Here is a 26483-nt window from a genome sequence, read left to right on the forward strand (position 1 = left end):
ATTGGGAGAAGCTCTTTCAATTAAGAGAGTTACTATTGCCACACCAACACTTGCTAATACCACACCAAGTGTGAGCAATTCTTCTTAGGAATTAGTGTGGCAATAGTAAAAGTTGGTCTGGCAATAGCAGCTCTCTTAATTAAAACCTTGACTAATTAAATTTATCTCTCAACTATTGGCAAGGACCAGACTATTGGATGATCTATGGGATTTGTGCATTTGGATTTTCAAGGATTATCTAATGGTCTAGACTTTGGGATGGATGACGGTAAGCTGGGCCTGATGGCGACAGTGCCCAAACCCTAAAGAGTTGTGATGAATGCATGCGATCTTGGTACGCAGTTGGGTACGCGATTGATGTGTCAAGGGCATAGAACCATATATATATCGTTTTCATCGGGATACACAAGAAAAAGACGTGCGGTTCTGCACCCTTGCCATGTCAGCCACGTACCAAGACCGTGTCCATTCATCATTAATCAACCCTAAATAGTAGGTAATCCAACAATACAATTACTTTAGGTAGGTTGTGGTTGGATCCACACTATCACATGCACACGTGCATGCATTTAGTCCATATGTTGTTCTTTGAAACATAATTTAATCCTACGCAGTGTTTGATTTATTGGGAGCATTAAACATTAAAGATTGGTAGAAGGGGACCATATGGATAGTAGATTATCACTTTAATTATCCTTTTTTTTGAGCTAGTAGGGTATCAGCTTTGTGCCTAACACTCGACATTCTCTCTCTCTCACACACACACACACACACACACACACACACACACACACACTCACAAACACACACACCATGGTGGCATCATGACATACCACTCAACTAGAAGACTCTTAGTCATATTTTAGAACCTTTATCATAAACATGTTCACATGCACATGTACATACACATATTTTATATAGACCTGAATTGGGATCAAGGGGGCAACGTGTCTTTGTTTGAAAGGGTCAAACTCATCTGTTTCCTAAGATGGTCGATAACATAGGTGGTAGCCCTGATTCCGAAGGCCATGAGTACAACGTTGCAGGTGTCGGTACGAATAGTACCTTAGGTGAGTGTATCAATCAACAAGATCGTTTGTTGCCGATTGCAAACGTGGGCAGGATCATGAAGCAAATCCTACCACCTAATGCTAAGATCTCCAAAGAAGCAAAAGAAACCATGCAAGAGTGTGTATCTGAGTTCATTAGCTTTGTTACTGGTGAAGCCTCTGACAAGTGTAACAAGGAGAAGAGGAAGACAGTTAATGGGGATGATGTTTGTTGGGCTTTTGCTACCTTAGGCTTTGATGACTATTCTGAGCCATTAAGAAGGTACTTGCATAAATATAGGGAATTAGAAGGAGAGAGAGCTAATCAAAATAAGGCTACCAACACCGATGACAAAGGTGAACCGTTGATCTTTAGAAGTGATCAACCAAGGAATAAACATTTAGCTCCTAGTGATGCTTTGAGCTTCAATTGGATTGAGAGGAGTAATAGCTCTAACTCAAGGCCATTTTAGATCTTATGGAACATATGATGTAAACTCTTAACATCTAGTCTTTAATCATGTTGTTGTTGATGAACACAATGATAGGGATTTTTACATATATGGGTGTTTTTATTTGTAGTAGTTTAGGAATCTTGGGCTTTATTACTGACTTTACTAGTTATATGTGTAAGAATTAGGGATTATTCCATTAACGGCTAATCTTGCATCTTCATTCTTCTTTCATTAAAGAATTTTGTTGAAGTAAATGGCAAGATCATTCCTAGGTTTGTATTAGGGAATCAAGTAAGAAACTTGGGGTTTTGTAATTTATTTACTTGTTCTTGCTTATGGGTTATGCAATATTAGGGAAACTGTAAATTTCTCTCTAACTTGTATCTTTTGGTCTTATTTCATCAAATTGGAGGTTGGAGATAAAGGGGATCATCTGCGCAATTTGGGAACAAGGTCAGTATATGCTCTACCCATATTAACCATGATTGTTCATCAAAAAATTATGTAAACGTATATCGAGAATGGAATCGAAAAATGTTATTTTGGATGATTAAGCTTTGAATTGAAAAAAAAACACACATCTAACTTGACATCATTTACATCTGATATGATTTTTATATGCTAAATAATTAGGGTTTTCCTGACCCTTGTTTTATAGATGTAATACCCATATGTATGCTCTCATTTGTGTTGGTCTATATTGTTTTAGTCATGAGAGAGTCTACATGATGACCATTGTTCATGTACTACCATCAAGTCCTTGGGACTTCTTCTAGCTTCACATAAAAACTTAACTTCATTTCAAGCCCCATCTCTGCTTTTTCTATATCCATTAAAGTCGCTATCTAGGTTTATGTCAGTCTCCATCCATGGGTGTCCTTATTTGAGTCCCCATCCAAGTGATGTCCTTGTATGTAGAATAGTCAAAGTTGACCATGGTTTTACAGGCTTGGGTCAGGGTTTCCATAACCCTAGCTAAATCCCCGGACCACTTCTTTATTAGTGGTTCCTACTCACATATTTTGCTTTGAAAATGGCCATAAAATCTTAGGCATGTTGACATTTACTTATATTGAAATGGTTTGAGTCATCTTCCCACAAGTGAGGATGTTTTGAATGTTGAGATTATTGGAGATTCTTTTAGGGTTTCTCTCATGAATTCTTAGCTAGGTTTTCTTTTAAGGGGTGATGAGGGGACCATTTTAAGTAACTTTCTTGATGGTGTTGCCAACTTGAAGACACCATTTACAAAGGTTAAAACTAATGTCAAGTGGCAGTCTTAATAATGCATATATATATACAAAAGCAAAAAAAAAGAAAGAAAGATACCGTTGAATACAGGGATGATCATGTGGCCTAGGAATTCTATCTTCATGTGAAACCAATGAGCATGGAGTGAGCAAGTTGTCATAATTTATGCGACACATGCTGAAAGGCGACATGCTGAGTTAATTAAATGCAATTTGATATGATCTTCTTATGATTCATAATGTTCTTTTCTGGCCTCTTGACACGATACATGACTCTATATGTATGTATGTTGTCATATAACAGCACCATGCAGACATGGTGTGATGTTAATTCTGTCATGGTCTACTCATTCTATAGTGTAGTTTGCAGGCCACTTGAAATTGTACATGACTCTATATCTAATGTTGATGTAAAATGGTGCCATGGGTACATGCGCATACTGCACCATGTAGATCGACATGAACATATATATAGCACCACTTAACACCACTGTTTTCATAGAGAGGTAAGCCATGGTGCATGTCATGCTTGGCACCAATACTGAGTTGCCTACAAATTGACTAGGCAAGAAATGTCATCACCTCATCGGTACAACAGATCTTAGTAAATACCATGGTGGGTTCTTAATGGGGTTGATATGGTTATCAAGGTAGTGACCACCAATAGGACATCAAGTTAACTTTGTCTGTTATATGGCATGGAAGTATTCCAATCATTCACCTGATCGTCTCTAGAAAGTAGGAATCATCATTCACCATTGAAACACATCACCTTGCTCTCCCTGGCTCTTCCTAGATCTCCTCTCACCTTCTCATCAAGTACTCTTCTCTCCTCCGACCCCCTTATGTAATGATAATCAAATGGTCATTGACTTGGTTTAAGTAGAGATTAGAGCAATATCTCTCACTCATACTGATATCATTTGTTCTCAAATGTAGGTCTAACAAACTAATATTGTAGCTTCTTGATGTAAGAGATTAATTTTTTTTTTTTTTGCGGAAGAGATGGATGTGAACTGTTGGAATTATGTTTTTGAGGTAGACCATCCTCAATTTGGATTTCAGGCTTCAAATGGAATTATATATGTATAGTGGTTAATTTATTTCTTGCCTACATTCTTTGAGTTCTAGACGAAATTACGATGATTAATGTAAGGTTCTGATCGCCATGTTAGCAATGCGTCAAACGATGTCAATTTTAACGTCACTTCAGCATTTTCCTTATTGTAATCAATTGCTTTTAAAGCTCAAATAGCTTTTCTCACACAAGTAGAAGCCCAAAAGAGAAAGTTGATAAATTGATAAATGCATTAAAATTTTAAAACATAGAATGTTTATCGATCTGCACCTAACATTTTTAAGATTAAACAAAGGATTCACAAACAAAAGTTCTAATACTTCACCAGTTCATAAATTGTCAAAGTTTCCATAAAGGTCTCTAAGCAATAAAGTATCTCGTATTTTACATTCGGTCATTGGTTTTATTGCTGTATATTCTACAGCTTGGCCTGCTAGCTTAGACACCAAATACCATTCCATTGTTTGGTGTGTAATAAAAAAAGTTAGCGTGACAATAGTGGGGGACACCTTGACATGGTGGCACGCGCATCTCCATAAATGCGTTTTACTTGTATCCCAGAGAAAACACATCTATGGGCATGCATGCATGCATGCGCCACCACGTCAAGATGTCCCCCTTGTGTCCCCCATTGAGGTCACTCCAACATTAATCTATTATAAATTAGTCCTAACCAAAGTAAGCAAGGATTTAGACGATCAAACGAACTTGACAAAGTAGTTTAAAGCATAGTTCTAAAATTCATAACTCAACTCAACTCAACTAGAATCTCGCAACTCAAAAACTCCTGAGTCAACTTACTAAAATATATATATATATATATATATATATATATATATATATATATATATATATATTAATTTAGTTTTTATTCTATAACAAAATATTTTATTAAACCAAAAATTCGTGTATGTTTTCCAGTTGAATCAGATGAAATGACTCAAGAGTTTATTTCATCAAGTTCCAGGACCATTCAAAACCCAATTGATTTTATCCAACACTGCCGAGTTATCTATAAAAGTAAAACTATCCATTTAAACTTGTACTAAGCCATTCCAATTTCTAAGGTTTCAAAGTCTATCTGGACACGAAACAGTTAGACAATTTTCTTCCTTGTTGCACGTGGATGATACACACGTATGAAATTTACTTATAAACACATAGGTTCGCATCAACAAACCCTACATATTCCAGTATTTTTCTTTTTCCATCAAGAGCACGAATATTTTACGTTAGGGTTAAACTTGGGAGAAAAGATTTTACGTTACAGAATGATAATAGATAGATGGGAGTAAGATGCATATGCCAATGGATTTTCACTTTCAACCTACCGATTAAGAATTCATCATCCATTATCTTCTCAATAAAGTTTTTGATGAATCTTTCTTGTCCAACAACTGTCCAATAGTTGAAAGAGATCTCTACGGAGAAGAAGAACCATTCGTTGGTGATAATGACAATGATTATAAGAGGAAGAATAGAACGGTTGGACAAGGAACATAGAGGATTCAAAGTTCAAAAATCAAAGTGTTTGACTCACTCTCACGAGGTTGACTACTCCCACGTGGCACACTCAATCAATTGACTCCCTTGACATGACACGACTCTCCTGACATGACAAGTTCGGAAACCTTAGATCTCATGACACTGATTACCGCACACTCAATTGACTCTCCTGACATGACAAACACATCATGATACACAACTGCACTTCCCCATAAAAAATGTATCTCGAGTGAATGGTGTATAGATCTTACGTTCCCAAACTCGTGATGTTAGGAGAGTCAATTGAGGGTGCCAGGTGGGGTAGTCAAATTATCACGACTCTAAGACGAAATAAAAAATCTATAACTAATATAAAAATATTTCTATATATTAGCATATCCTATCAGATTGAATTGGATCGTCTGATTGACCCTCAACCCGAAATGAGTTCGGGTTGAGATGTTCCAATCTGGCTCAACTCATTTTCTACGTAACTTGGCCCAGGCTCGCTATCTATTGGGTTGAGCTAGTTGAGTGCGGGCCAGCCCGCCCAGTTGCAGCCCTAATTTCGAGCTAAAAATGGCCGATTCAAACAGGAGATCTATGAAGCCAAGTTGTTACCTAATTTTGTATGGAGAGAAATCGCTTGTCCTGAGTCCTGACTAATACCGTTATGACTCAGCTGATCCGAGATATTAAAGCATGACCTACCTACTCCTGCCATGGCCAATTTCTTGTTCGCTTTCGAAAGAATTGTTAAAACCCTAGAAACCTCTCTCTCACGCACACACAAACACATACGGAGAGAGCTGGTTTAGATTTCTGAGTCTCCATGGCCGATTTCCTGACCTCGACTCATCGAACAAAGTGGATTTTCACTCCACACGATCTGGTAATCCGACTTTTTGTTACAACTTCCATTCTTATCTGAATTATCTATATTATATACATGTTTTCTGCTTCGAATGGTGATGCAGAACTCATAACATATCTAGATTAAGGACCTGTTTGGAACAAAAACTACAATCTAAACAGATCCTAACTTTAAAGTTGCTTAATTTCATCAGTAAAGTTTTGATTTTGATAATCCCTTTTCGCTCTGTTTAGATGGAAAAATACCGAGCTGCGAATCAAAGAGCTATAGAAACACTGGACCAGGTACGTCTCTATCTTCTATTCATTCCCCCCCCCCCCCCCCCCAAATTACTACTTTTTTTGTTCTTCAAATTGTGTGTGAGTGTGTGTTCGTGCACGTGCGCATGTTGTTATTGGGTATTCTCATTGAAGTGGTTAATCCATAAATGAGAAATGCTGTACTTGTTGCATTTTTTTTTTAAAAGGTAATTTGTTGCGAATCTTATAGAACCTCTACAGGTTGTGTAATTTTGGTGTTTCATGTTCTTCATGGATTTGTAGAATAACGTGAATAAAATGTTGTGTTTTGAGGCATTTCACATTGCAGTTTAGCAAAGAAAGAAAATATCGGAAGTTGATTGCAAGTACCCATAATTACCATTAGGGGTGAAGCTAGGATTTTGCCAACGTAGGGGCAAGTGGAAATTGTTTTGTGGGGGCAACTAAGAGCGATTCGTTTGTGTGGTGGCAATAGCAGCTGATTTCTTTATCCACCGTTGTTATCTGTCGCAATAGTTCATAAATACTCAAGACTTTCAAAATTCTTGTGGGGGCAAGTGCCCCACTATAAACTCATACTTGATTACCATGCATATCATATCTGACATATTTAATTCATTGAAAATTATGCCAACTTTTTTTTGGGAGCCCCTCTGCCGCACCCTAAAAAAAAAAAATCATTTTAGTTTGGTGTTTCTACTTGTATTTGAATAGCGCATTGTTTCTCATTGATCTTAATTGCCTATTCTTTTTGAAGTACGGAACAACACGTATGGAAGTAAATGATGACGGGTCATTGTCTTACCCAGAACCTCAATTTAGTGCAAAAGATTATGGTAAATAATCTTTCAAATTACTAACTTTTAATCTTTATTTCTCTTGCCTTTTATATACTTGTGACAATCACATATTGATTGAACCTTTGCAGAAAAACCTTCTCTCCCTAAGCCACTTAGCACTGAAGAAGAGCAGCTTATGCGGGTATTCTATGAGCACAAGATACAAGAAGTATGTGGTGCCTTTGGATTTCCACATAAAATTCAGGTATCCGATACTGTTTCGTAGAGATCAAAGGTCTTATATGTCAGGTTGTGCCATTGTCCCTTTGCAAAAATAAGAATTGGCTCATGTTTTTGCAGGCAACAGCCATCATATACTTTAAAAGGTTTTATCTACAATGGTCCGTAATGGCCCATCACCCAAAACACATAATGTAAGATCTAATATTGATAGTTTCAACATTTTCTCTAAGATTTTTACCAATAAAACTAACTAATGTGAAATTGTGCATGTTTCATTAGTAAAACTGTATTTGAAGCTATGTGACAAGGACATTTCATTTTTTACGAATTTGTTTTGTTAGATAGATGATGATGCATTTTCAAACAAATTTTAAGTTATTCAAGTATTTTCATTTTGGCTATTATTTAAATTGTTTATATGATCGCACTATATATTAGCTTATTTGAATAGATTCTTTTTATATTGTTGACTAACATGTACACGAGTTTTCCATCGTAATTGAAAACATTGGAGAACAATATTAGGGATTGTGGGATAAGTTAGAAAATTGGACAAGAAATAGTAAGGAACGGTTTGGTTTACTATGCGTGAATGCTAGAGAGAAAGCTCTACGCTTACAATCAAAATATGCATACATGTTTTTCACTTTACAAAGTAAAATTAAATGGCAAGCAATGTAAACAAGTCTTACAATTATCCATTATTGTCGACCAAGTAGATTGTTTCCTTTTGGCTTCTCTCGGTATGGAAACTGTCCAAGCTCTCTTTGTATTTTCTTTTGATTTGCACAATGGTATGGAAACCATCTAAGCATGTGGTCCATTTTGTCATAGGGAAACTCAAGAATGTTTTCAACCTGATAAACACAAGTAGATCACCGTGCGACTCCATATGGTAAATTTGAAGCGTGTTGTACATGTGTGGTAGAGTGCATGTGCATCACTCGAACCTCTAACAATGCAAACCGTATTATTTTCAAAGCTACCTCTCAAAATATGAAAAATTAATTGTATGGTTGTGCTAGTGTATTGGGTTTGTAAGGAATCAATATATTTGGCACTTTATTTCAGTGTCAGATGCCAGCACATATGTCTCTGTCTATGTTACATAGAATAGGAGTCATGTTAAAAAGAAAAAAATGTATTTTGTGCGCAGTTTTTTTTTTCATACATAAGAAGATAAGGACGTTGAATATTCATGGGATTGATACCTCCAACATGGATCTTTATATACTACTATTGAGGATTTCTCATGCGATAGATGCATCTAGAAATTTTCATTCTTGATTTGATTCTTCATTTGTTAGACAATCAGAGGGATTTCTTCTTTTGTTGATTTCCCTTTCAAGTTATGTTCCTTATTCTTTATATTTTCATGATATTTCTTTATTGTTTCATGATATTTCAGTCATGGACTATAATTAAAACTTCATATGTACAGGTTAACTTGTGTATATGCATCATGTAAGGTAGAAGAAAATCATGTATCAGCAGAGGAGCTTGGTAAAGGGATTCAACAGGATCATCAAGTTATTCTCAAGTACGAGATGATAGTTCTACAGGCATGTCCATGTCTCACATGTTCTTGTTGTCTTATCTTTTGATGATTGGTTTGGTTTTTATTTGAAGTAATTAATGAACTCTTTTGCAGAGTATAGATTTTGATCTTATTGTTTATGCACCATATCGGTCAATTGAAGGTTTTATTAATGATATGGAGGTGAGTTATTCATCTGTATTATGTCAGCAAAACTGTGGATTGTCCTTGTAGTTGTGTGACTTTGATTTTGTTTTTTTGTTGTACTCAATAACATGTGCCATTGGCTCTCTAGGATTTCTGTCGATCAAAGGGTGAACAACTGCAAATGTTGAAGGTAATGACTATCACATTATTTTTTATTATTATCCTTAGATTCTAATTTGAGTTCTTGGGTCCTTAGTAGTGTCTCAAAGATGCCTAATATTGATGTATCATATAAATGTGTTTTAGAGTGGTAAGTTTTTTTTTTGTGGCTTATTGTGGGAGTCAATTTTTTACACACGGTGCAATGTGTGCCAATCTTACTAAACCCTGGTGCAATGTGCAATGTGCACACGACCATCAGTGCACAAATTTTCTGCCTTTGTTTTGTGCACACGGCTTCTGCACCATTAGTATGGAGTTTTTCTGCCCTGACTCTCCTGCCCCCCCGGTTGTCGTTCGTTTCCAGTTGTAGAGCTTGAATTTCTCTAAATAAATGAGCCGGCATCTCTGTATTCTATGCCCCTTCTTTGGAAAATTTGGTTAGTAAATAAAGTTTTGTTTGAGCAGTTGCGTACAATATAAACCTTATGAAAATTGGGAATACAGATCTATGGTGGATTTGTCCCATGCTTTTTCTTGGTCATTGCATAATACTTTCATGGTTTTTTGTAGGTTGGACTATGTCTATTTACTTTATATGGCGAATTGTAAAATTTCCCATTTATAAGTAATATATTCATCACTATGTTTCTTTGTGTGTAATGGGGACAAATTATATAATTTGCAAATTTAGGATGGCTAGTTAACATAGCGTTGCCATTTTTTTTCACTTCCATCTGTGGCATGTTGTTTATGCCTTTATGATTAATATCTTTGTAGGATTTGCAAGAAACAGCAAAGTTAGAAGTGGATAAAATCATGCTCACAGATGCATCACTTCTCTTCCCTCCTGGGCAGGTATACTAAAATCATTTGGACTCCTTTTGGTACCCAAACTTTTTGTCATTTTTGGAAGGAGCCATGTTTTCAGGCATGAGAAGCTTCATGTTATTGCTTTTCCAATACAGAGCTTTGTAGAATTGCATTGCTGGTCCCAAGCCCCAAGAGAGAGGGGTTTCTTGGGTTGGCATACCCTATAAAAATTTAGAATAATGATTTTTTGACATCCCCCTCTGACACGCGCCCCCAAACACCACATGATGTGGCATGTGCTAGAACCATAGATTCTTTCCTCGGGATACACAACTGCACATATTTATGGGGATGTACAGTTAGTGTATGCCAAGGGAAAAATCTAGCCCATGCCACGTCAGGGGACGTGTGTCAGAGGAGGCATCAGAAAATCATGACTCAAAAATTTAACCCAGTCATTGCAATATATTTTGACACATTGTTTGAAGATGCTGGGGCATTAGGATCTGGCCCTGTATAGAATGGGATTCACATATCCAATCCCAAATAGTTGGACAAGGTTTAGATGTTGGTGATATTTATGAGTCCTCATTAAGACATATCATCGTGTTTTAGGGCTCATGTTTTACTAGAGTGAATGTTGTTGTTACAAGCTGAAGAAAAATACTACACCCTACAGCTTATGTTGGGTTCATTTTCGTTCGATTTGTGCAGTTAGCATTGGCTGCTTTGCGTAAGTCAAATGAGGCACATGGAGTTCTCCATTTCGAGAGGTTCTAAACTGCTTCATAAATTATCTTTTAGATATCAATCAATATTTTATTATTTCCCATCGAACTGTATTTTATGTTCTAAGTGATGATTTGATCTTTTCCAATTTTCATATATTTGCAGATACTTAGAGAGCATTGTATCTCGTCAACATTCTGTCCATACCAGTTCAGAGCTAATTGAATCCCTGGATGCAATAGACTCTTGGGTACTACTTTATAACATCTCACTATAATCTCTCAGATCCAGCCATAGTGTTTCTAACTTGGTCTCCCTGGTCTCACCTTATTGTGCAGGTGAGCAAACTGAAGATCCCTACAGCCAAAGATATGAGGCACATAGATCGGAAACTGAAGTCTTGTTTGGATCCAAGCTCACAGGACGAGTACTTTCTAGACTCACAAAACCAACCCCTTTTTTTAGTGCCACACCACCTTTTTTATAGTGTGAAGAGTTCTCCTGTGAGATTTTTCTCTTGTTTATAGAGCCTGGCGGTTATTGTGTGACAGGAGTAAGAAAAGGGAGAAGAAGTCTAAACATAAGTCCAAAAGAAGTGAAGCACATGGGGAACCTTCGGTGGCAGCGTTGTAAGTTCTTACCCATCTTTACTTACTGTATACTTCACCCATTTTTCCTTCCTAATTTTCATTTATGATGATACTTCTATTTTCGGGTTCTTTCTTATTCAGGTGAAAATATTATTTTGGGGTTTCCTATCCCGCAATGAAGCAGTCACTTCTGTGTGCAAAAGTTTGCAATAAGAACATTTTGAAATTTATGATGAAATATATCTGGAAATGATGTGAAAGCGCTTGTCTCACCTCTAGAGGACGTCACATCACACTCATCATCACATGGGAGACATTGTATTACATGTGTTAAACCACTCACTCTATTGCCCTAAAGGTAGCCTATTTCAACTACTTGGAGATTGAAAGAGGTCTTTCGGCCTGGCGAGAATATTACTGCAAGCGAATTTTCTGTGTGTGCTTTCTAAAGGTGCAATAGAATTGGAAGCACCTCATTTTTTTCAGAGGAGTTTGTGATTTTTCCTTCGTTGTATTTCAATTTTTTTTTTTTTTTTCTTATTTGACTTTTCTCCTTCTTATATGACTATCGGCGGGATGGAAACTTTTAAATTTTTTGAAGTTGAAACAAAGTCATGAAAAGATTTTCTTGCCAGGATAGACTTATTTTGCCAATATGATACATTTACCTTTTTAAATTTTTATTTTTTAAAGGTAGTAAGAGTCTTCTCTATAGAGAAAAGAATTATATCATGGTGGACTCTCAAGAAGTCAAGATAAGAAGAAAAAAATATATAACTGATTTAAGTTGTTCATTTATTATTCATTTTTCTTTGCAAAAATTGTCAAGAACCATTTATAATCTCTTCATTTAACTTGATAATCTATTACAACACTTAAACAGTGCTTCAACTTGATAATTCTATTTTTTAAATAAAATTTTAGACGTAACAAAAATTTGAGAGATATGCTTTAGGATATATATTTAGGATAAGGCAATAATGATGGTGTTAATTTAATCGTAAAAATCTTGTAGATGCGTGCCTGGCCATGTCCCATTAAAAGATCGCTAATGATTTTTTGACTTGAAAATTTTCACTTGGTTGGTATTTGGTTGACATGGCAAGGGTACACAAAAAGATCATTTTTCGTTTGTATCTCGAAAAAAAAAGATCTATGATTCTGCTTGTCACGTCAAGTGAAAATTTTTGAGTCACAAAATCACTACTTTTAAAAGATCTTTACATGTGAAGGATACGTGTGGTTGAGAACACAATGATACCATATAGGCATCAAAATTACACGATTGACATACCGTATCCTTACCATTATGATGAAGGAAGGGGTGGGTGTTTAATATTTTTTGAATTATAAAAATACCACTACATCCTATTTCTTAAACTAATTACACCTGATCTAGGTTTGTGATGGGCCGCCATATTTTCACGACTCTTCATCAAAACATATCTTAAAAATTGAAAATTTCAGAAAATATTACTTACTAGGAATCAAAACACTTCTGAATTTTTTTTACTATTACTAATTTATAGAATAGTAAATATTTTTTTCTCCATTTACTATGGCTTCAAAACTCGTCTGATACCGAGATGTATTGGTATCAGACATGGATGAGACAGGCGGATAAGTCAATTTTTTGGACGAGATTTAAAATTTCATGTTCATTTTTGTCATTTTTAAATGAAAAATCTCTAGTATGGACGAATAGACGAGACTAAACGCAAAACCGTGATTTAAAACCATGCCACTTACATAATACTGTTTTCAGAGGTTTATAAGATGACTAGTCTACAGGATTTGATAATTCCCATTAATTTAACAATTTATTATCGTGCACAAAACAAACCTTATTACCCCATGTAATTAAGAAGTAAAAAAATTTAGACAAAGTCTTTTGTTCGTGTTCCTGTCATCCCGACTAAAAATTTAGAAGGTCCTCACGAGCTCTACACCATTGAATAGTCCTCCAAATTCAATTATGTTCTAATCCCGAGGAAATCCAACGGATAAACGCTAGGGACTAGTGATTGCACCGTAAGCAGGCGAGCAAGAGAGATCTCATCAAGAAAATGTCGGAGTCCATCTCATGATTTTTTATTTTTATTTGTTTCAACTTTCAAAGCGGCGTTCTCCGCTTCTTCTTCACCTAATCTCCTCCTCCATCTCCGATTCTGGATTGTGGTCTTATTTGCTTTCTAGGGTTAGGGTAGGTGCTTTTTTCCTCTCTTTCTCTCTCAAATCAGTCAAATCCTTCATTTTTCTTCGATTATGGTCTCCGATTTCGTCTTATTTATAATATCTACTGCTCTCTCGAATTCGATTTCGTTTATTGTATCTGTTTTTATTATTTATTTATTTATTGTTTATGATAGATTAGGGTTTTATTTCGATCGAAAGAGGATTTTGATTACATTTGATTTGATTTATTTTGTGTATTAGGAATTCGTATGTAGTCGTGAAATTGGTCGATTGAATCTTAGGGTTTTAATTTCTATTTATGGATGCTATATGTAGCTGCAGTTTAACCATGGTTTAAGGTTTCTAATTTGTTTCTGAGAATCGATTGTAATTTGCAGAAATTGATTTGGTGTGGGAATACTTAGAACTTGAGAGATGGCGATGATCGATAGGAAAACTATCGATTTAGAGCAAGGATGGGAGTTCATGCAGAAGGGGATCACTAAGTTGAAGAACATTCTAGAAGGGCGGTCCGAGCCACAGTTCAGCTCGGAGGACTATATGATGCTCTATACGTATCCGCTCTTTTAGTTTTTTGCAGCAATATAGTGAAATATCTGTATTTGTATAATTTTTTCCTTTTTGTTCAAAGTAGTTTATTGTGTTCATGAGGTTTTAATTCCTTTACTTTGAGAACAGAACTATATATAATATGTGCACTCAGAAACCCCCTCACGACTACTCACAACAGCTTTATGATAAATATCGAGAATCCTTTGAAGAGTACATTACGACAACGGTGAGGAGTATTTTAATATGTTCTTTGGCATTATTTTTTTATAGGTATTTTGGCAGTGTTAGCAACTCTAAGTTTTTAGCATACCATGATTTATATCACAATTATCAAAGCTTTCAATTCTATCTTATCCATGTCTTTTATTAATTAAGAGTATTGAAATCTGGTCGCACTACCTCAATCAACAATATAAATCATGTCTTCTATTAAAACTTCCAATTTCACTTTCCTCCTAACTAGGAAGGTACATGATCAAATCATCTCAATCGACTTACCCTTAGTTTAACATCTATTGAGCTATGTATTTATTTTCATGAATTGCATTTGTTTCTAATTATATCTGTTTTAATCTTCCCACTAGTCCACTCAACATTCTCAGCTCTGTTGTGCTCAATCTGTGGACATGTTTTGTGAATTGTGATTGTTTCACATCCAATTCCATAAAGCATAATCTGCCATTTTACCGTCGAATAATTTTTTTGTTTTGTTTCTTATACTTGTTATCTACTATCAAAAGCTTCTACTTCTTATTGGTTTAGTGCTGAATTGATTCTTATGCTTTTCACAAATATTAATTGAGTATTTGAGAATCGTTGTGTGTATAGGATAAAGGTTAAAGTCTCAATTGTCTTTTCATTCGTGGCAAGAGGATGATTCAATGTGCACTTACTCTCTCTTTGGCATAGGGAGTATTCCCAAGGAGGGTGGTTGACTTGCTAGTCAATTGTTCTTTCAGCCTCTTGGTGAAGGGGAGCCTCCTTTGAGTTTGACCACTTGCATCTCATTTGTTGCATTAGAAGAAAAGAAGAAAAATACATAGGAATAGAGTATTCCAAGGAGAAACTCAATACTTGAAAGATATTTAGGAGGTATCAACAAACTATAATACCGAGGACTCCAATGTCAAATAGTTTTTGATTTCTTGTGATTATAGATATGCAGATTTCGAAGGAGACTATAAATGTATATACTAAGAAGGTAATGAACCAATGCCTTCATTGTAATCAAGTTGTAGATCGATCAAGTTGAATATAAATGTAATTCCTTCATGGGTTTGGATGAAATTAGCTGCCTTGTTAGGGGGTGAGCATGGTTAAATGTTGAACGTGTTTTTGAGTCCAATCCACATTGTAAGTCGGAAAAAAAATGCAGCATAGAGATCGTCTACTAGTTTTGTGGTAATCGGGCCCGTTGACATCAAGAGGTGGTTTCTTTGTTATTCCAACATTATCTTCCAAGGTTAGAAAAATGTTAAGAGTGCCCATTTGAAAACTGTTCGCGACACGAATCATCCCCTTAAATCAAGGTATTGACATTGTGTTATCTCATGCATTTGCAACAAATCGATTATATAGTGGAAAAGAGTTCGGATAAATATTGATTGATTATCTAACATCCTAATCCATTCTTCTGTGGTTGGAAAGTTCTAAAAGGTTGCTTTGGTGAAAATTATATGAGTCGTGTTAGAGTGACCTCAGCGGGGGACACACGGGGGACATCTTGATGTGGTAGCGTGCGCATGCCCCTAGATGCATTTTCTCCGAGATACGAATAAAACGCATCTACGGACATGTGCGCGCCACCACATCAAGATGTCCCCCGCGTGTCCCCCACTGAGGTCACTCTAGCATTAATCTTTACATATTTTAAGGTATTGAATTTTTCCCAAGCTACAAGCAGAAAAACATGTGTTTTGCTTCCGATTCTCTTCATTTAGTTCAGTTGCCAACATACCACAAAAGAAATGGTTGGAGAGCCTCACCCAACATTCATACATAAAGACTAAGCGTTGATATTGTTAAATTTGAAAGATGTTTTGATGATAGGTTTTTCGCTGAAGAAAATATGGAAGACATATTAGACCTTTTATGTTTTGTTGTGTCATGATTATATTATGAGTTGTGATAATATGACGCCTCTCTACGTCCAATCATAGAACTGTAGATCAATTGCCTCAGGATACATAAGAAAAAGATTTATGATTATGCGTGTCTCGATGCAACTACAGTTCTTTGATGGGGGCGTGTGTCAAAGGGGGGGCGTCAGACAATCGTTACACTTGTACTATATATGCCTAATTAGGCAACAAAGGGGTTTTTGATAATGACGTCATTGGTATTGTATTTTGTGGATATAAAGTTGTTAAAAATAGAGGAGAGCGAAAATTGTAGATACGAAATGATAAATTGATAAGATCTTTTATTGAAATGAGGAAGTAATTGAACGTGCACCAAATGAGTGAGCAAGGTTCTATGGATCATATGAGAGAGTTGGAAAAGGTATCCTCTGTGAAACGCATGAGGATGGAACATCACCATTTCCAAGATTGTATTAAGGGATCATAAATTTGGTAGCTTTAAACTACTTTGGGTATGTGAACTTGCATTTGATACGTCCTCCTTGAGAAGATACTTCATCTTTTTTACTGACAATTGAAGAAAACGATTTTCTATAGGATAATATGATCTATCATCGTCTTCTTTTGCAATAAGTTACAAATTATCAATGACGATGTCAAGTATAAAAACACGCCTTCGAAGGAGAGGAGAAGGCGGGCTCAATGGTCGAAATGTGTCTCAAGAGTGGGGGAGGGAGTGTCAACACATTCCATATTTTTGAACTTATGGTCTACAATGCTTTTGGCAGGTTGAATATAATGTCACCTCCTAGTTGCTAGGCTTTTGTTGGGGCCTATGTCGTGTTATGAACCCACCATTTGTTCGGGTCTTTCCTCCTGGTCTCCAAACGTATGTGAGGACGTTTTACTATGGTAGGTGCCAAAGGTGTTTAATGGGGTTAATGAGTATTTCTATAGAAAGATTGTGTGGTGATAGTGGAGATTGATTTGGTGTCATGTGCCATTTGGTACATGGACCTCTTAGTGGAAGAGGGAAATATAACATATTTTCCCCTTAGGGTGTGTTTGATTGCATGAAAAATCAAAACCCATTGAAAAATGATTAGGATGAAAAACTTGAATCCATTGTTTGATGTTATTTTGAAAAAATAAGATGAACAAAAAAAAAGAGGAGAAGAAGATTAGGAGGAAGCTGGGAGGGGGGGGTGGCGGCGGAGGTGAAAGAGGAAGAAGGAGGACGTTGTGGCGGCGAAAGTGAAAGAAGAGAGAGAGGTGGTCGGCACGGTAATAGTGTGATTGAATGTGATGGTGGTTATGGTGGTGGTGGGGAAGAAGAAGTGATTAGTTATAGTTTAATTTGAGGATGAGAAATAGAGATGAATTTCACTTTCCTACCCATATGAGTAGGGAACGTGAAATCTAGCTTTTGTTGGACTTTTGAATGTGGGTGAAAAATGAATTTCCATGGAAAAAATGCAATCAAACACATGAAAAATGCCATTTTCCATGAAAATTGATTTTTCACCCTATTTTTTATGTGCAATCTTGCATACTCTTATCATCATGTGTTTGATTGCATTTTTCCATGGAAAGTCATTTTCCATCCACATCCAAAAGTCCAACAAAAGCTGGATTTCACTTTCCACCCATATAGGTAGGAAAGGGAAATCCATCTTTATTTTCCATCGCCAAATTAAATTCTATCTCATCTCTTCTTCTTCCCCACCACCACCATCACACTTAACCTTACCATCGTCATCTCCGGCCACCTTCTTTCTCTTCCAACTCTCTCTTCCGCCCCTTCTTCTTCTCCCCTCTTGTTCCTCATCTTCTTCTTCCTTCCCCACCTTCGTCGTCGTCACCACGTCCTCCCTTCATCATCATTTTCCTCTTCTTCTCTTTTTTTTCCTCTTATTTTTTCAAAGTAACATCAAACAATGGATTCAAGTTTTCCATTCTAGTCATTCCCCTATCATTTTTCCATGGATTTTGATTTTCCATGCAATCAAACACACCCTTAAGGTTTGGTTATTGTTTTACCGAAGGTTTTTGGTGTGGAGGTGTGTGGTGGGCCACATCAATAGCCTAAAGTGAGGTGTATGCCTCATGAGCACACCTCTTAAATGAATACAAAAAAAAAAAAAAAAAAAAAACTTCATAAATATTAGGACACATAATAATAAGAAACAAAAAATTGAAGGAAAAAAAAGAAGAAGAAAAGAAATAACAATAATCCATGTTGTAATAGGTTACATTTTCTTTAAAGTTGGGAACGGCTCTTCGACTCGATTTTGGGAGGACGTGTGGTGCGACTCCTAAACTCTCAAAGTTCGCTTTCCGGTTTTGTTCTCCATTTCTTTGACGAAAGAGAGGAGATTTGCAGATTTTTTGGTCCTCTCTTTGGGAGGGACATCTTGGGATCTCGGTTATCTCTTTGTACTTAATTTATTACTTCCTTTGGAAACTTTTCCTCTTAAAAGGTTTGGGGAGCAATTATCCCATCCAAAATTGCTTTATTCATTTTGGTGGGAGTTCGGGGAAAGTTGTTAATCTTGGATAATCTTACGAAAAGGGGGATTATTTCAGTTTACTTTTATAGCATATGCAAGTTAGACACGGAATCTGTGAAACATGTCCTTCTTCACTGTGATTATGCCTCCAGGGTTTGGTTTCACTTCTTTTACTTATTCGGGTTGACGGGGTGCATGCCTAGGTCCTTGGATCGTGCATGAATGTTGGTCTCAGCGGGGAGTGGCTTTTCAAATTTTCAAGAGGAAGTTGTGGACCATTTTTCCTTTTGCCATTTGTTAGGGTTTGTGGCGTGAAAGAAATGGTAGGGTCTTCGAGAATAAGGAGCATGAAATTCACGAAGTGATCATTGACATTCTTGGTCTTATGTTTCATTGGAGCTCGATGTTCATTGATGCGAAAGGGATTTATTTTGAAGACCTCTTGGGGAGGTGGGATTGGGTTTGTAACTGTATGGGTAGTTTGTAATTGTGTGTTGTTGTTTGATTGTTTTGTTCTCTCTTTGGGGTTTTAGGTCATCTCAACCTCCCCTGTTAATAAAAAATTTAATCATAAAAAAATGTTGTAATAGGTAAAACATGTGTTTTGTTGATGATATTTAGCTATTAGCTTATCATTATTTTTTGTAAGACTAGGCGAACAAAAAAATGAAAATACAAATGATTATTTTAGCGACTACAAACTGCCATCACTGATATGTGTGGGTAAGGTGCTTGTCGTTGATACAAGACATTAAAAAATGAATAGAAGGCGTGAGATATCTCCTTTTCAGAGCTCGAGTGGATGAATTGTATTCTTCACAAGTTTCTACAACTCAGCTTTCTGGTGAAGCCCCATCATGAGGCAGGCTTCAAATGCATTTTATAATATTGGTTTTTCCTAGCTTGCATCTGTAATCTCAACTATTTTCCTTGCTTTAGATCCTCATTCTAGAATATTTGTTTGTTTTAGATTCTTATTTGCATTTACTTTCCTATAAATATGAATAAAAAACATGTTTGAATCATTTTAATTTTTGATTTTCTTACTTCTGCCATTAACATCCTCCTTCTGTGTTTCTTTACTCAGGTATTGCCATCTTTAAGAGAGAAGCATGATGAATTTATGCTGAGAGAGCTTGTACAGAGGTGGGGCAATCATAAAGTTATGGTCAGGTGGCTTTCACGCTTCTTCCATTATCTTGATCGGTACTTCATTGCTCGGAGGTCTCTTCCAGCACTCAATGATGTTGGGCTCTCTTGCTTCCGTGACTTGGTATATGAATAATTTATACTTCCTTTGATAATAATTGTTATTTAATTTCTTGGGAAATCGCTTTGATTCTCATTCATTGATTGCTACTCGACGTTACAAAATACGTTCATAACCCTCTTCCTGTTTTGATCTGTGTGTTTCTCATTCAAGATGTATCACATCGACTCATTATGGTGTGATTGTTTTTCCAACTCAGGTTTATCGGGAGATCAATGGCAAAGTCAGAGATGCTGTAATTTCTCTGGTATGTTGAACCAATTCTATCAAACATGTGACAAAATTCCTTTTTCAGTCAATTTTAATGTTAATTAATCAAATTCCATCTGCCAGATTGATCAAGAGCGTGAGGGAGAACAGATTGATCGAGCTTTGCTGAAGAATATTCTAGATATTTTTGTTGAAATTGGAATGGGGCAGATGGATTGTTATGAAAATGACTTTGAAGTGGACATGCTTAAAGATACAGCTGCTTACTATTCTCGGAAAGCTTCTAATTGGATTCTGGAGGATTCTTGTCCAGATTACATGTTGAAGGTAACCCCTATTTTATTTTGCTGATCATTTGATTAGAACGTATTTGTAGAAACAATCTGGTTGACACTTAATGGTTTCTTTTTGACAATTTTTAGGCCGAGGAGTGCTTGAAGCGAGAGAAGGATAGGGTTTCACATTACTTGCATTCTAGCAGTGAGCAGAAGTTATTGGAGGTCTGTAATTGTTTCTATCATTTTGTAATATATGTTCTTGGTTAGCAATATAGACTTGAAAAATGGAAGACATTGCTTTTTTGCTTAGGAAATAATCTAATATTTCTTTTGATTAGAAGAATAATCTATTATTGATGCATCATTAAATTATCTGAGCCACGTGTTCTAGGGAGGAATATGAACTTTGCCAATTTGATTGTTACTCATTGATCATTCTCTTTGTAGAAAGTGCAACACGAGCTGTTATATGTATATGCAAGCCAACTCCTTGAGAAGGAACACTCTGGTTGCCATGCGTTGCTTAGAGATGACAAGGTATTGTTATTGAGATGCACATCGTGCCATCTCTTGAAAACTATCTTATGCTGTCCCAAAATAGGATTTTATTGCATTTCGCTGAGCACAAATGTTGTTTGTAATGTTTACTTAACAGGTGGAGGATCTCTCAAGGATGTATAGGCTCTTCTGCAGAATCCCTCGTGGCTTAGACCCTGTTTCTAATATATTTAAACAGGTCTTGCACATAGATTTTTAGTTGTAAAAGGTGCCATGGCTGTAATATAGTATCTATGTTCACATTTCCGAATGTTCTTTGATACAGCATGTTACTGCCGAAGGCACAGCCTTGGTCAAACAAGCGGAAGATGCAGCAAGTACCAAAAAGGTTGGTTATTTCTAGATGTTATTTCCTAATCCAAAATTATGTATTATAGTTCGTCCTATATTCGACACATTGTTAATTTGTTATGGAGTTCATTATGCACGTTATGCCTGTATATGTTCTTAGCAGGCAAAACATGTCCCTCTCCTGTAAATGAGCTTCTAAACTTTTGAGATGCAATTAAGCTAAACCTCATGGAAGTTCATCCGGAGTGTATTAGCACATACATTTCAACAGTGTGAAGATTAATTGGTCATATAGTGACATTTTCCTGTACCAAATGTACTTTGTTAGGTGGTTTTGCATGTAGAAGTTTTTGAGGAAGTGCCTAAGTATGTAACAGTTCATTTTATGTGGTTACAGTGCTTAGTGAACTAGACATACTGCTGTTCATTCACACATTTCTTTTACTGTTTTTATCTTTAGTCTTGCAATAAATTTGGCATATAGACATAACTGTAACTCGCGTATTGGAAAATTGTGTAACATGTTATTCATCAATGAGATTGCAATTTTAGTCTTAACATTCAGCTATTTTTCTCACAGGCAGAGAAAAGAGATGTGGTTGGTTTGCAAGAACAGGTAAATCTCAAATGGATTTGGGAGTCTGATAGGGTGGTTGAAACTTGACAGGAATTGAAATTAATCTGGTATTGTGGTCTTCAGGTTTTTGTTAGAAAAGTAATCGAGCTGCATGACAAATACTTGGCATATGTGAATGACTGTTTTACAAACCATTCTCTTTTCCACAAGGTTAGTATTGGATAATTTCCTTGTGATTGTTTAAATAAATGTTGTCATTTTACCTTGTGAAATATCTTCCTTTTTGTGTGTGTGTTTTTAGGCACTCAAAGAGGCTTTTGAAGTATTTTGCAATAAGGGTGTTGCTGGCAGTTCAAGTGCTGAACTTCTAGCTACTTTTTGTGATAATATCCTTAAGAAGGGTGGGAGTGAGAAGTTAAGTGATGAAGCCATTGAAGAAACACTTGAGAAGGTAGTCTCGTTTTCGTTATTGATTATTTTTTCATGTTCGATTCCAGTATGTTTGGACCCGATCCACTTTGCCACTGAATTTCTAAATGATATACAGGTAGTAAAGCTGCTGGCTTATATTAGCGATAAAGATCTTTTCGCTGAATTCTATAGGTAAAAATTCTCTCGGTGAAAACGTATTGGTTCTGTCATGTTATAGATCAATCTTGAGAAGGCACTGCATTATATTAATATTTTGTTATTTCTTGGTATCTTCTATCCATTGGCAGGAAAAAACTTGCTCGCCGACTTCTATTTGACAAGAGTGCAAATGATGATCATGAGAGGAGTATTCTTACAAAACTGAAACAACAATGTGGTGGGCAGTTCACCTCAAAGATGGAGGGGATGGTCAGTTGCTTAGGATCATCACTTGTGAACTAGAACTATACTCTATATATATATATATGATTGATTCTCTATATCATATATCATTGGAATAACTAGTTTATCCTTTTTTTTTTTGGTACCCTGATTCTTTTTTCAGGTCACGGATTTGACACTAGCAAGGGAAAATCAGACCAATTTTGAGGAGTATCTTAATGGTAATTCGCATGCAAATCCTGGGATTGACTTGACAGTCACTGTATTGACGACTGGATTCTGGCCAAGCTATAAATCATTTGATCTAAATCTACCCGCAGAGATGGTAAGCATTTACTTGCTTTTTTCCGAGTGATGGAAATTTAAATGAGGTATTATACTGGAAATGTGAATTTTGCATGTTTTTCTTCCAGGTAAAATGCGTGGAAGTTTTCAAGGAGTTTTATCAAACAAAAACTAAACATCGAAAACTCACTTGGATATACTCGTTGGGTACTTGTAACATCAATGGCAAGTTTGAACCAAAAACTATGGAGCTGATTGTAACAACTTATCAGGTAACTAATTTTCAAACCCTAGTCTCACCATCTGATGGATGCACTTGATCGATTGTGAACACAGAGGCTTAGGTTTTTTATTTTTTATTTTACAGGCATCTGCTTTGCTGTTATTCAATGCTTCAGATAGGTTAAGCTATTCAGAAATCATGACTCAATTAAACTTAACCGACGATGATGTTGTTAGATTGCTTCATTCTCTCTCATGTGCGAAGTATAAGATTCTTACCAAGGAACCAAACAATAAAACCATCTCTCCAACCGATCACTTTGAGTTCAATTCCAAGTTTACCGACAAAATGAAGAGGATCAAGGTTTGGGATTGTTTGAGCATCATTTTCATCTTTGCCTACACATTCTCATTGCTTTAATATTTACATTATACTTTGCAGATTCCCCTCCCTCCTGTTGATGAGAAAAAGAAAGTGATTGAGGATGTTGATAAGGATAGACGGTACGCTATTGATGCCTCGATTGTGCGGATCATGAAGAGTCGGAAAGTTTTGGGTCACCAACAGTTGGTGATGGAGTGTGTTGAGCAGCTTGGCCGCATGTTCAAGGTATTTTATATTACCACCCATGTGATTGATAGAAAAATTCTTCATTCTTGTTACCTATAAACATGTTACTTGTTGAAACTGTGGTCATGCAGCCCGATTTTAAGGCAATCAAGAAGAGGATTGAAGATCTGATCACCCGGGATTATCTGGAGAGAGACAAAGACAATCCGAACTTGTTTAGGTACCTAGCTTGATTCTGTTGACTGTTGATTGCGTGTACTGTATTGGGTTCAAGTGGGAGAAGCTGGCGATGGCACGGAAGTGAAAGATACTACTTTGGTTGAAGTTGAGCACAAACTGCTTCAAGTGCTGTTGCTGTTACCGATAATGTTTTAAGTGCACTCAAGACCAGGAGAGGGCATTCTTGTACATTTTAGAAATACCAGGTTTGGGTAACTTCTAGTCATCACCCTTGCCTGGAAAAAAAAGTAGTAGTCTCGTCAAAGTTAAGTTCACCATTGCTGCATCTTTATGTATTTCTTGATCACGATTGAGTAGCTTGTTTCCTATTTTTCTCTCCCCCGTCCAAATTGTAATTTATTTTCACTGCCATGATTGCTTTCTGGTTTTTTTCTTCATAGTTTGTGACACTTTCTACTGGAATTCAGGCATGTCTAAACCACCCTATTACTTTATGACGATGTTGGCACACAGTATGCAGTTTTAATCAAATAACTGATACGAGATAGCATCATCTTCGATTGTGGTCCTTAGGTCAACAAATTAGTGCATCAACAGTTAATATTTCCGTTGCCTAATGGTAGATTTACAAGTTGACCTGATTTTAAGGTACTTGCTATGGTGTCTTTATTTATTTAATTAAATGTTGTGCTGGAGTAACATTAAAATTGACATCGATTCAAATGTTGCTGTCGTGAAGGTGAGAATGTATCCTTTTAACTTGTTTCTTGATGAAAAGCATCTATGGCTTTCATCCACGTCAGCAATATGAGAATCGATGTCGATTATAATGTTCATTCTTTACTAAAACATCGTTTCTCACATTGCTTATGTGTAGTTGCACACATAGGCATGGCCATAGATTCTTTTCACTTGTATCTTGTTGAAAAACATCTATGGTTCCATACATACATCCATGTCAGCAATTTGAGAATAATGTACATTTTAACGTTATTTCAGCATTTTCCTTTTCACTGAGATACGAGAGAAAAGTGTCTATGGTTATATGTGCACCTCCACATCAGCAGTGTGACAATCGATGTCAATTTTAATGGTACTCCCAACTTTTTTCATTTAATTAATTATAGTTAGTTTTTTACACCTATTATTTCTTGAAATGAAGTGAACTTGATGAGGGTTCTAACATGTTAAGTGGGAAGGATCTCTATCATGTTTTCTAAATTTTAGTATGGCCAGTGTGGGAATTAAATTTTTTTCACTTTCTAGGGATTAATAAAGTTACTAAATCAAGGTAATTAGGTCCACTCTAGCTTGATCAAACCCATACATCCAAGTGAAAAACACAAGGTGGTTCAGCCTCTTTGGCCAACCCTTCTTTCTATCTGATCAAGGTGGTTTGGCCTCATTGGCCGACCCTCTTATAAATTATTTAATGAGGTACGATCTTATTGATCAACCCTTCTATCAAGTACTCAATGAGGTTCGGCCCCATAGTCTGAAACCCCCTCTCCCCTAAAGGTTTGCCACTATTAGGTTCGTCATTGTCCGAACCTTTAACAATTTGTCACTATGATGTTCGGCGGATACCCTTAATCGGTTTCTCTCTGAGGTTCAACCAATCTTGCCCTATCGATTTCTCTATGAGGCTTCACCTCTTTGGTCGACCCCCCTCATCTCATACGACTTCACTATATGTAGTTTATCACTATGAGGATCACTCTCATTGGCCAATGCCCCTAATCGGTTTCTTTATGAGGTTCGGCCAATCCTGCCCTATCGATTTCTCTATGAGGCTCCACCTCATTTGTTGACCCACCTCATATGACTTCACTATATGTTTGGCCCCTTGACCGGCCCCTCATTGGATTTCACTGTAGGTTTGTACAAAACTATCTAAACGGTAAAGATACCACACAAGACTATTTAAGTAGTGTAAGCAAATATGGTGCCCGAAAGAATTACAATTGCATAATTGACTAGGTTAATTCAAGGAATTGAACAGTCACCGAGTTGAAGCAGTTATAAATTTAAGGTCACTCCTCATGTAAGTTACAAGAACTTTGAGAAGTGAGTTTTCATTATCATCAAAGCATCATGGGTTTACATTATCATCTTCTCTATTAGTCTTCACCTGAAAAAGACAATAGTTATATCTTCTTTAATTTTAATATATAATGTAAAATAAGAAAAAGAGTTAAAAATGAAAAAGCATGGGAATAGAAGATTTTGATGAAGGTGGAGCTTGGCATAGGGTATATTAGCAATATTATTATTCCTCCTTTAGTTTCCACCCTGAAAACATAACTTTTTAAAAACCCAAAAAAGATAACGACAATGGAAAAAAAATACAAGAAGTATTTCTGTGGAAATCAAATCAAGAATCTAAAATTAATAGGGATGGATTTTTAGAAAACTTCGATTCCTTAGAGTTTCTGGATAGA

The 26483-nt window shown here is 36.3% G+C and overlaps 2 protein-coding genes and 1 pseudogene across 3 annotated transcripts; all 3 read left to right on the forward strand.

Annotated features, from left to right (window-relative positions):
* Window positions 1–684: 684 nt before the first annotated feature.
* LOC147402420 (nuclear transcription factor Y subunit B-4 pseudogene) lies at window positions 685–1904 on the forward strand (annotated as a pseudogene).
* A 4128-nt stretch (window positions 1905–6032) lies between these two features.
* On the forward strand, window positions 6033–12039 carry LOC147402421 (cyclin-H1-1-like). 2 transcript variants are annotated; one of them, XM_086444067.1, is made up of 14 exons: window positions 6035–6209; window positions 6425–6475; window positions 7209–7287; window positions 7380–7495; window positions 7591–7664; window positions 8915–9035; window positions 9125–9193; window positions 9306–9347; window positions 10097–10174; window positions 10844–10902; window positions 11024–11108; window positions 11197–11285; window positions 11410–11487; window positions 11590–12039. In XM_086444067.1, exons 1-14 carry the CDS (start codon window positions 6150–6152, stop codon window positions 11591–11593), a joined length of 1005 nt encoding a protein of 334 aa, XP_086300193.1. In that variant the 5' UTR covers window positions 6035–6149; the 3' UTR covers window positions 11594–12039. The 2 variants fall into 2 exon arrangements, with proteins under 2 accessions (XP_086300194.1, XP_086300193.1); XM_086444068.1 differs by lacking the exon at window positions 11590–12039 and having other exon boundaries at window positions 6033–6209; window positions 11410–11491.
* Window positions 12040–13494: 1455 nt separating this feature from the next.
* Window positions 13495–24589, forward strand: LOC147402422 (cullin-1). The gene is made up of 20 exons (XM_086444069.1): window positions 13495–13651; window positions 14022–14198; window positions 14323–14422; window positions 19875–20060; window positions 20257–20304; window positions 20391–20594; window positions 20690–20767; window positions 20993–21082; window positions 21201–21281; window positions 21369–21431; window positions 21975–22010; window positions 22095–22181; window positions 22273–22422; window positions 22519–22574; window positions 22691–22811; window positions 22948–23109; window positions 23198–23341; window positions 23437–23655; window positions 23734–23901; window positions 23994–24589. Exons 2-20 carry the CDS (start codon window positions 14059–14061, stop codon window positions 24093–24095), a joined length of 2235 nt encoding a protein of 744 aa, XP_086300195.1. The 5' UTR covers window positions 13495–13651; window positions 14022–14058; the 3' UTR covers window positions 24096–24589.
* The last annotated feature ends 1894 nt before the right edge of the window (window positions 24590–26483 follow it).

This window comes from Akebia trifoliata, chromosome 5, assembly GCF_017979445.1.
Source record: "Akebia trifoliata isolate Shusen 1 chromosome 5, ASM1797944v1, whole genome shotgun sequence".
Lineage (NCBI taxonomy): Eukaryota > Viridiplantae > Streptophyta > Magnoliopsida > Ranunculales > Lardizabalaceae > Akebia > Akebia trifoliata.